This window comes from Drosophila sulfurigaster, chromosome 2R, assembly GCF_023558435.1.
Source record: "Drosophila sulfurigaster albostrigata strain 15112-1811.04 chromosome 2R, ASM2355843v2, whole genome shotgun sequence".
NCBI classification, from domain to species: Eukaryota; Metazoa; Arthropoda; class Insecta; order Diptera; family Drosophilidae; genus Drosophila; species Drosophila sulfurigaster.
Window position 1 is genome coordinate 31,732,166 of NC_084882.1, and position 9,928 is coordinate 31,742,093.

General features: G+C 41.2%; 1 protein-coding gene across 2 annotated transcripts; it reads left to right on the forward strand.

Moving 5' to 3' along the window:
- The first annotated feature begins 919 nt into the window (after positions 1-919).
- On the forward strand, positions 920-9,891 carry LOC133839449 (neprilysin-4). 2 transcript variants are annotated; one of them, XM_062271029.1, is made up of 5 exons: positions 920-1,431; positions 5,134-6,725; positions 7,411-8,419; positions 8,482-8,895; positions 9,602-9,890. In XM_062271029.1, the coding sequence occupies exons 2-4, from the start codon at positions 5,139-5,141 to the stop codon at positions 8,805-8,807; spliced, it is 2,922 nt and encodes a 973-aa protein (XP_062127013.1). In that variant the 5' UTR covers positions 920-1,431; positions 5,134-5,138; the 3' UTR covers positions 8,808-8,895; positions 9,602-9,890. The 2 variants fall into 2 exon arrangements, with proteins under 2 accessions (XP_062127013.1, XP_062127012.1); XM_062271028.1 differs by lacking the exon at positions 920-1,431 and having other exon boundaries at positions 4,695-6,725; positions 9,602-9,891.
- Positions 9,892-9,928: the final 37 nt, after the last annotated feature.

Here is a 9,928-nt window from a genome sequence, read left to right on the forward strand (position 1 = left end):
TTATGGAATCGCCTCCCTCTACATGTTATACTCATTTTCCTTTTCCATAAAATTAAAATACCCCTCTACGCTATAAGTAGCGTGTATAAAGACATTAAAAATCGTTTAACATGCAAATTCCAGTTGTATAATTTCTCATATCAATCAGGTATTAAATAATTAAATTAGCTAATAAAAACTACAACAATGGTAAGCACAAACAAACAAATGCTTGACATGGGGCCAGAGGCGGGGTCAAGACACAACAAATAGCTCGTAGGTGTAAAGAATAATGTATTGAATGAAAAGAAATCAGAAAACAAATTCAATATGAATGCAGATAATTGAAGTTGGAGTTGCGGTGGCGGTGGCGGTGGCGACTATTCAGGTGTGGTCCAGTCGATGTAGATTGAAATGTTCTTGTCAAGCTGTGACAACAATAAATGAGAACGAACAGAACATGTATGAGGTAAATCATTCAATAATCGCATAACATGAGCGTAGACAACGCCAATTCGATTGATTAATGAACACTTTATGCTATTTTGCGATAATTAATGCTACTCAACTGTCAATTCAATTTTATATGCACGCACATTGGAGTTGTCAACTCCGAGTACTCGTATGATTTATTTTTTGTCTCAGTGCCTGCATTTAATTAAATGCAAGAAAACAAAGACTTCTCGTAAAAACTCGAATGACAAACAGCTGCATAAATAAATAGAAAAAACATTTACTACAAAATATGAAAAGTATTTTATTAAATTGATAAAATAAACGAATAAATTAATTAACTTAAAAGTCGATTGTGGCTCTTGCTTTTACTTTTGTGTTTGCCTATTCACAAACGGAATGAAATGTGAATGTTTTCTCGCACTCAATTGAATTGCCAAAGCACTTTGAAGCTCTGAAGCTACACAGCTTTGCCTATTAAGTCAACTGATTACAGTTAAGCAACTCTGCTCTGATAATGCTCACAGCTGAGTCGGAGTTCCCATCAAAGCAGTTGCGACAAGCGACGAGTCGCTGCTTTGCCCATATCAATTAGCGGTTAACTTGCGCCAATTAAATTCTGTGCTGTGACGGCAAAGTGCTGCAGGCCATTAGCAGCACTGGCTTTGCCACCATTATCCAGTCTCCAATCATTTACCACCATCACCATCACCACCGCCATCGTCACCGTCACCAGATTTCGTCGTCATCCCTCTGCGCTGAGTTTGGCAAAACAATCACAGCGTCACTTGCCAAGGTGATAACAAGCAGATGCAGGCGGCAAGAACCCAACATCGATTTGGAAAGCTGCGATTCTTAAATCAGTCACAAAACATCAGCGACACTCGGAAGAAGGTGCTTCAAGTGCTGCCTTAAATCCAAATAAAAATACAAAATTCAATTGGAAAAACCTGCAAGTGGCGAAGTGAGTGGAACGTAAATTGCACAACGTGCTAGCATGTAAGTGTTGATAGAATTTTAATTAAAATTCAAATGGCTCGCGGAACAACTAGTCAAAACAAAAGCGCCAATGCATAACGAAAATATTTAATCAATTTTTGCGTTTTCAACTCTCTAAAAAAAGAGTACAATTCTTTGAAAGAGAATTTGACCCGGGCGATTCACGTTTCTTAATTACAAAAAGTATTATGAATACAGCAAATCAATTTCAAGTCTACTCGATTAGTCTGCCAAAAACAATCAGCAGGTCACTAATAATTAATGAACCTGTAAATAAATTAAGGGTTCATCTTCATGCTGTCATTCATTTATATTTTGTCGATTAACGCGGGGTTCGTTTACCTTTTGCACACCGACTGTGATGTCACACACTCTCACACACACACACACATTGTGAATATAAATAGTTGTTTAGTATATCGAGTGCATTCGATTACGGGACGCTCTTGAACTATGTAGAGATCAAGTGAATACTACAATGGGCATAACCATCCATGCTAGCAATTATATAACACGCCGGAGACTGCAATTGCGACTTGCGATTTACGACAGTAGGCAGCAACAACAATTTCCACCTATTTACACAAGCACACTAAATATATTATGTACATAGATGTACATATCTGCTGATAAATTGACATGTTCTCCAATCTCGGTCAGAGCCGCTAATTAAAAGGTTTAAGGCTAAAATTAGCATACCAGGCAATGGCAATTCAAAGTGAATACTACTACAGATGCAGCACACAACATCTCCCCCCACACACACACACACACACACACAATTGAGAGATTTGCGTGTTTACTGTTCATGAAACTGAAATTCATGCCGTTCGAGAGTACGAGAAGTGGACAAAAGCCGCGACCCCAACGAACGAGAGAAATGCCCCTAGGCCGCAGTTCCCTATATATATATTGTGTATATGCCTATGAGGAGTCAGCTCAAAAGGGGAATAGAAGGGAGGCAGCGATGTGAATGAGGTGCGTGGCGTCATATTACTAGATGGCATCGCATGCCAGCAATTATCCGCATAATCTTGTAATACAAACCCGAACCAAGCCAATTTACTTGAAAGTACCTTAAATTCACTTAACTAGTTGTGTGTGTGTTGTGCCTGTGATTATGCATATTCGCTTCGCTGTAAATATGTACATTTGACATTTTCATTATAGTGTCGAAAATTACGTATACGCACCATGTAACAGCGAATGCTTTGGCATTGCACCAAAAAATTATTATATTTAACGCGAATTTCATGTTTAAACTTCATATTAAGCTACAACACAAATAAAATATGCACATGTTATATATTTTGTACTGAAGTTGAGCACACACACAACATTTGACATTTTTACATTCGCTGAGCGCTAAAAATATGAACTTTCGCCTCTAATATGCATGACGAGTCTCAGCAACATTATAATGTGACAAAAAAACGAGCAGATGTATTTCCAGGAAAAGTGCATGCGAGACGCTATCATGCGTATGATAAATTTGCTTACAATTACATTATATTTGAATTATGAAAGGTTGATAAAAGTCGGAATCTAAAAAAAGTGGCAATCTAAATATGCAAGGGTAAAAAAGGAATAATTTTATGTAGGTTTTTTAGTGTAGGATGGAAAGAATAAAAACAAATTTAACGAAGGTTCGTTTATTACGAAAGTAAATGTCAAATATTTCAGAAAATTAGCTTTAAGCTTTAAACGATTTTGTACACATTTTAATTTTTAGATTTATGCTTCTATAGTCAGCTTTTATTATTAAGCCTTAAATTGTAGGGATAAATAAAGTTTAATTTTATGTCGATTTTTTATATATAAAATCACAAAAAAAATTGTTACCCTACCACAAAATACACGGTGCTTTTAAAGTATATTAATAGTCAATCATTGACAAAAAGTCGCAATCTATATGCAAATTTAAGCTTTTTGTGTTAGTCTTTTGTCTTCTCCTATTATTAAACCAAAAATTGCAAGCATAAATAAAGAATTTTACATAAATTTTCAAAAAACTAATGTTAATTTTTCACAAAATAAACGCTGCTTTTTAAGAGAATTTATAGTTAATAATGTTATTATAGTCGCCATCAATTTATGATGATTTTTATGTAAATTCTAGTTTGTCATAATGATAAGTACTAAGAAGAGTTGCATATGCATATTCGCACACTAAAGTTAAATCAACTTGTGTGATTTTTTCCACCAGCACAACAACAAGCTGCCACTTAGCATAAAATCTAAATGTTAACTTAACAGCGTGGCATTAGCAGCATGTGAAAAGCGCAATGCTTTCAAATTGCATTTGCATTGTTCGAATACCAAACCAAACTGACCAAAGGGGGTTCTGTTGTGTGTGTTGTTTTGATTTGTTTCGTTTGGAAACTAGTTGTGTGGCTTTGCACTGGGCAAATCAATGAATGTTGATATGCTCCAGTCAACTGAATGTAGCGCACAAAGCCATAGACATAAGCGTTGAATTTAACCTGCTTGGCAAAATGCTTGCCGGACTCTCTTGTGTGTGGCGATTCTGTGCAATTGTTTTGTGAAATTAAATTAAATTGATTGAATTTAGAGCGCAATTCGTAGCTGAACCCAAAAACAGTCGTGAGGAGGGAGGGGAACGGGGGCAGAGGTCGAAAAAGCGGAGGTGCCACCGTTGTTGTGCCAGTGATAATGACACTAATTTCACAACGATATACAATGTTTGTTTGTTGTTTGTGCATGGCATGGATACGCCTGCTCTTGATCTCTCCACATACTATTATTAACAGAAGCTATGCGAGTGTGTGTGTGTGTGTGTGTGTGTGTGTGTGCATTGTGCAAAAGTGGCTTGTTGATTAGGTCGCATTAATGCAAGCGGAAGTCGCTGCTTTGTGAGCAAACACAAATGAGGTTAAGAGGTCAACTGCAGGTAGCAGGAGAAAAGCAAGTTGTTGCTTGTTGGGTTCAAGTATCGTACTTACATAAGGTCAAATAGACATGTTGATTGTTTACTTGGGTTTACGCATAGCTTCGTTTGGTAAACAAAGATCACAATATATAGTGGAAATTCCCCCTCTCTCCGTCTCCCTCCCACAACTGTGTTCTATTTGCTACGTCTTTTTTTTTTATTGAAGCGCCGTCGTCGCCGTCGTCGTCTTCATTCAATTGTTTGTCGCGCGCCGTGATTGCGTCCAGTTCAGTTCAACTGAGGACGGGTGCAGAGTGCTTGGTCAGTAAGTCCGAAGCTGGCAACTTTTTTATACATTTTTTAGTAGGCTTCGCGAGCGCAACTGATGCGCCAGCACGATCTCTAGAGCTGGCTACTCAGCAGTCAGTCCGTAGTCAGTCAGTCATTGGCTCGTCGCTGTCGCTGTCGTTGTCGTTGTTGTCATCGTCGTCGGCTTTGGTTCTCTCATTGTTTCGCAATTGCGTCGCGCAAAAATTGCGTTTAATTAAAGTATAAAGGCCACAAAAACAGAACTAGTAGCATTCGGTAATCGGTGTTATCATATAGTATATTCACTTTAATATTCACATTCGCACTCGTTATGAGTAGACACAGCCCTTTGAAGCTGTCGCTGCCGCAGGTGCAACACAATGCTGCTGCTACTTCTGCCCCTTCGCGTCGCGTCGTTTTGGGTTTGGGGGTTAATCAACAGACGGGTCGAGTGCAATGGTGTCCGGGTCTAACGTGCTGTAAACTACTTTTGCTGCTTCCAGTGGTAATGCTGCCATTGACATTGGTGCTCTTGCTGCTGCTGCGACTCGATGGAATGTTGCAGGCACTGCAGCTCAGCGAAGAGCAACGGCAACAACAACACACCACAGCCAACGTCGAGTCCATGGCCGAGCTGATCAGCAGTGACTACGATTCACTGCTGCCGGATGGAGATGCCTACAATGCGTTGATCAATGAGGATTTTCTGCTGCCCACGCATAGCAAGCAAAGTCAGTTGGCCGCTTTGGCTGCTCAACGTGCGCGGCGTTGTCTGCCTTATCGCTATGGGAATGGAGAGTCGCTGGATCTGGAGGAGCGCAGCATATTGATGAAGGATGCACGCACCTCGTTTCTGCCGCACAGCAGCGGAGTTGTGGCCATGCCTAGGGAGTGTCTTGAAGATGAGGCAGCCACAGAACTGGATTACAATCCGAGGAAAACGTTGCCCAAACGCTTTCCGGACTCGCTGCAATTCTGGTCAGTGAGAGAACGTCGGGAGGCGGAGCAGCAGCGGGAAGAATTAGAGCAACCGGACTCCACGCTGGCAGAGCCAGCTTTACCTTCATTTTGGAATGAGCAAGGCACCAGGAATGACATACGTTTAGCTCAAGCGAAGACGATGCAACGCTATATGAATGCACAAATTGATCCGTGTGTGGACTTTTATAAATATGCCTGTGGCAATTGGGAGAAATTGCATCCCATACCCAAAGATAAGGCGGGCTTTGATACATTTGAAATGCTGCGCGAAAGTCTTGATTTGGTGCTGCGCAATCTGCTCGAGAAGAATATGCAGCTGCCTAGCGCTGAGACGCGTGTGCAGAACACGCTCTTCAAGCCGGAACCGGAAGCGGAGCAAGCAGCCGAACTAACAGCCGAGCGGCTGCGTCGCCATATTGTGCGTCGACGCCATCTGTTAAATCGTGTGTTGGTGCGCTACAAGCGCTTCAGCAACAATACGAAGCACAAGCGCTTAATCGAGCCGGCACGTGAAAAATCACAAGAAGAGCAAGCGGCAGCGGTGATTGCCACCAGCAACAAGGAGCAGGATAAGAATGATAAGACGCTTAAGGAGAAGGAACCGCTGCCGGTGGCCACCAGCGAGTTTCTGAAACCCAAACATGATGCACGACTCAAGGCCAAGAATCTCTACAAATCCTGTGTGAATAGCGAGTTACTTACGCGTCGTGGTCTCGAACCTCTGCAGACTCTCATTCGTCAGCTGGGCGGTTGGCCAGTTCTCGATCCGGAATGGCGCAGCACACACTTCAATTGGCAGCAGTTGGCGGCCACATTACGACGCTACAACAACGACATACTCATTGTGCAGTGGGTGGGAGCGGATATCAAGAACTCGGAGGAGAACATCATACAGTTTGATCAAACTGGATTGGGGTTGCCCACCCGAGAGTATTTCCTGCAGCAGAACAATGCCAAGTATCTGCATGCCTATCAGCGTTACATGTCGGAGGTGATGCAGAAACTTGGCGCCAGCAAACCGGATGCGATGCGCACCGCCACCGAGCTCATCGCCTTTGAGACGCGACTGGCGGCCATTACAGCGCCGGCGGAGCAGCGACTCAATGTAACCAAGGTGAGTTTATTGCCAAGGTCTTAACTTAAGAATAGTCAATTGTGTTTAGTAAGCTCGGAATAGAATTCTAGTTGATATTATAAATAAGAGAAATAAGAGAAGACATATTGATCTTTATAGTCTTGTGTAAGAATTACAGCCTCCTAGCGCTTGCCTTATAGGCTCCGCATTGATAGTTCACTTAATGAAAAAAACAATCAGAATGAAAGTCTCGAATATAATGAAAGCTAAAAGTGTACAATATGGGGACAATACTCCAAACAGTATTTTATAATTTAGTCACACCTTTTGAGCGTCATTTTGTAGCTAGCTATTAAAAGCTAGAAGCAGGAAATGCTGCCAGATTTACTTTTTATCTATTGACATATCTTTCTGTCTGTCCACCTATTTGATCATCTAGATGAGAGCTAGAGACTTCAAATTTGGGGACAGTACTACTATAAAACTTACATAACAAAATGTGGTTTTATGATTTAGACACGCTCACTTGGCGCCTTCTAGTCTCTACATTTAGGCTTACCACATAATAATAGCTACATTCTTAATGCTTACCTAGATTTTCAAAGTGATCGAAACTTTCCAGTGATCAAGCATACAAGGTTTTTTTATAAATAGATAGTGGGTATCTCATAGCATAACATACCCAGTTCCGACTTTCTAACTGTTTTTCCATTCCCTTTCCCAGCTCTACAAACGCATGACTCTGCAGCAACTTCGGGCAGCTGTACCGCAAATCGGTTGGACCGCTTACCTCAGCACATTGCAGGGACGCAATGTCAACGACACCGAGCAAGTGGTCATCTATGCGGTGGACTACATGAAGCAATTGGTGGCACTGCTGGCGGTGACCGAACCTCGCACCGTGGCCAACTATATGATGTGGCGTTTTGTGCGGCATCGCATCAACAACTTGGACGATCGCTTCGACGACATCAAGCAGAATTTCTATCATGCGTTGTTCGGACGCGAGGAGAGTCCACAACGCTGGAAGGTGTGCATCTCCCAGGTGAATACAAACATGGGCATGGCGGTGGGTTCCATGTTTGTGAGTCGCTATTTCGATGACAATAGCAAACGGGATACGTTGCGTATGACACACGAATTGCAGCAAGCTTTTCGTGATATACTCAAAACCACCGATTGGTTGGATCAGAGCACCAAGCAGTTGGCCGAGGAAAAGGTGAATGCCATGTCACTGAAAATTGGCTACCCCGACTTCATACTCAATGCTGAGGAGCTGAATGAGAAGTATGCGGGCATTGACATACACCCGGATAAGTATTTCGAGAACACACTCAATGTGCTGCTCCACACTGCGAAGCAGGAGCAATCGAAGCTGCATGAGCGTGTGAACAAGACCAACTGGCAGACGGCGCCGGCCATAGTGAATGCCTACTACAGTCGCAATAAGAATCAAATTATGTTCCCGGCTGGAATACTCCAGCCACCGTTCTATCACCGGCACTTTCCCAAGTCATTGAACTTTGGCGGCATCGGTGTGGTCATTGGCCATGAGCTAACCCACGGCTTTGACGACAAGGGGCGACTGTTCGACAGCAATGGCAACATACACAAGTGGTGGACAGATGCGTCTATTCATGGCTTCGATGAGCGTGCTCGCTGCATCATTTCACAGTACGGCAATTATACGGTCGATGAGGTGGGCATCTCCTTGAATGGCGAGAGCACGCAAGGTAAGGCTGAGTAATTGTTCAACCTCATTACTCCACTCACTTGTTATTATTGCTCTTTGCAGGCGAAAATATCGCAGACAATGGTGGACTCCGGCAGGCATTCCATGCCTACAAGCGTTGGGCGCACGACAATCCACAAGAGGCGCTGGAGGACACGCTACCCGGACTCAATATGACGGGCCCACAGTTGTTCTTTTTGAATTTCGGCCAGGTGTGGTGCGGTGCCATGCGACCGGAGGCGATACGCAACAAACTGAATACGGCCATCCATAGTCCGGGTCGCTATCGCGTGATTGGCACGCTCTCCAACTCCTTTGACTTTGCGCGGGAGTTTAAATGTGCGGCGGGCACACCGATGAATCCTCCAAAGAAATGCAGTGTATGGTAGAAAGTTTTGCGCTGCATTCGGCATTACCTAGAGTATTAGAAATGTATTCCTACGCAAACAAAATACCAGTTAAAGACTAACACTAACTGTGAGTATTCGTTGGAATTCAGAATTTTGTATTCACATTCACAATCATTGGTCTCAATTGGAGTTCTCAACAAGCTACATGGCTTGTTGGGCCAACAACAACGTCACACTTCACTTGCGACTCATTCGCATTCGCATTCACATTCACATTCGCATATTCATATTCGCTTAATTAATGGTGATTTATGCCCAACAACAACAATAACAGTTGGTTTGCCTTCCTCAAGCTGTTGCTGTTATTGCCGTTAAGTTCTTCAATTCTTTCCTCAATTGTCTCTCTTTTTTTGCAATTGGCACACAATTTGTTATGCGCCAGCACCAAAGGATATTTTCTCCAATTAATCATATTTAAATATTGCAGCATTAATGTGTCTAGCATTCATAGTTGATTTATAGGAAGTCAAAGTATAGTACTCATTAAAGTACAGTAGTTAATTCCGTTTAAGAGATATGCAACATAAATTGGTCATATCTTGAGAGTTTCTTATGTGATTATTATGAAATTTTTAGGAAACACTCAGAATAAATTAAGAATAATTCACATTTAAATTCATAGCCACATTTTTAAATTTACTTATAAATACATTTACTTATAAAATATAAATATAAATTCAATTAATTTAAAACACATTAACACGTGACATTTTAATGTGAAAACATTACATATATTTTTCAATATTTAAAACTATTTTCTTTTTTATTTACAGTTTCGGATTGTTAACGTTGGTCCTTTAAACAGCAGCCCATCAAAAGTAACTTGCCACTCAGCTAAACAGGACATACTCAAAGATATATCACACACAATATATAGAATTATATATATATATATATTGCGATGTGTCAAAACTGTGCCAAAAAATAATTTGTATGCTTTCTAATTTTATATATTTCCTAGTATAATTAACTTATATTTTTAAACTTGTATTAATTTAGTTGAAACTGTAAGTAATGTTTGTGATAATTTCAATTAAAGACAAGCAACAAAAACAAAAGTATTTCCAAATATTCACAAACGAAATCGTGTATCAACAATT

Coding starts and splice junctions, on each gene's coding strand:
- LOC133839449 (XM_062271028.1), top strand. CDS start 4,962: ATGAGTAGACACAGCCCTTTGAAGCTGTCGCTGCCGCAGGTGCAACAC. Junction 6,726..7,410: donor AGCGACTCAATGTAACCAAG/GTGAGTTTATTG, acceptor TCCCTTTCCCAG/CTCTACAAACGCATGACTCT. Junction 8,420..8,481: donor GAATGGCGAGAGCACGCAAG/GTAAGGCTGAGT, acceptor TGCTCTTTGCAG/GCGAAAATATCGCAGACAAT.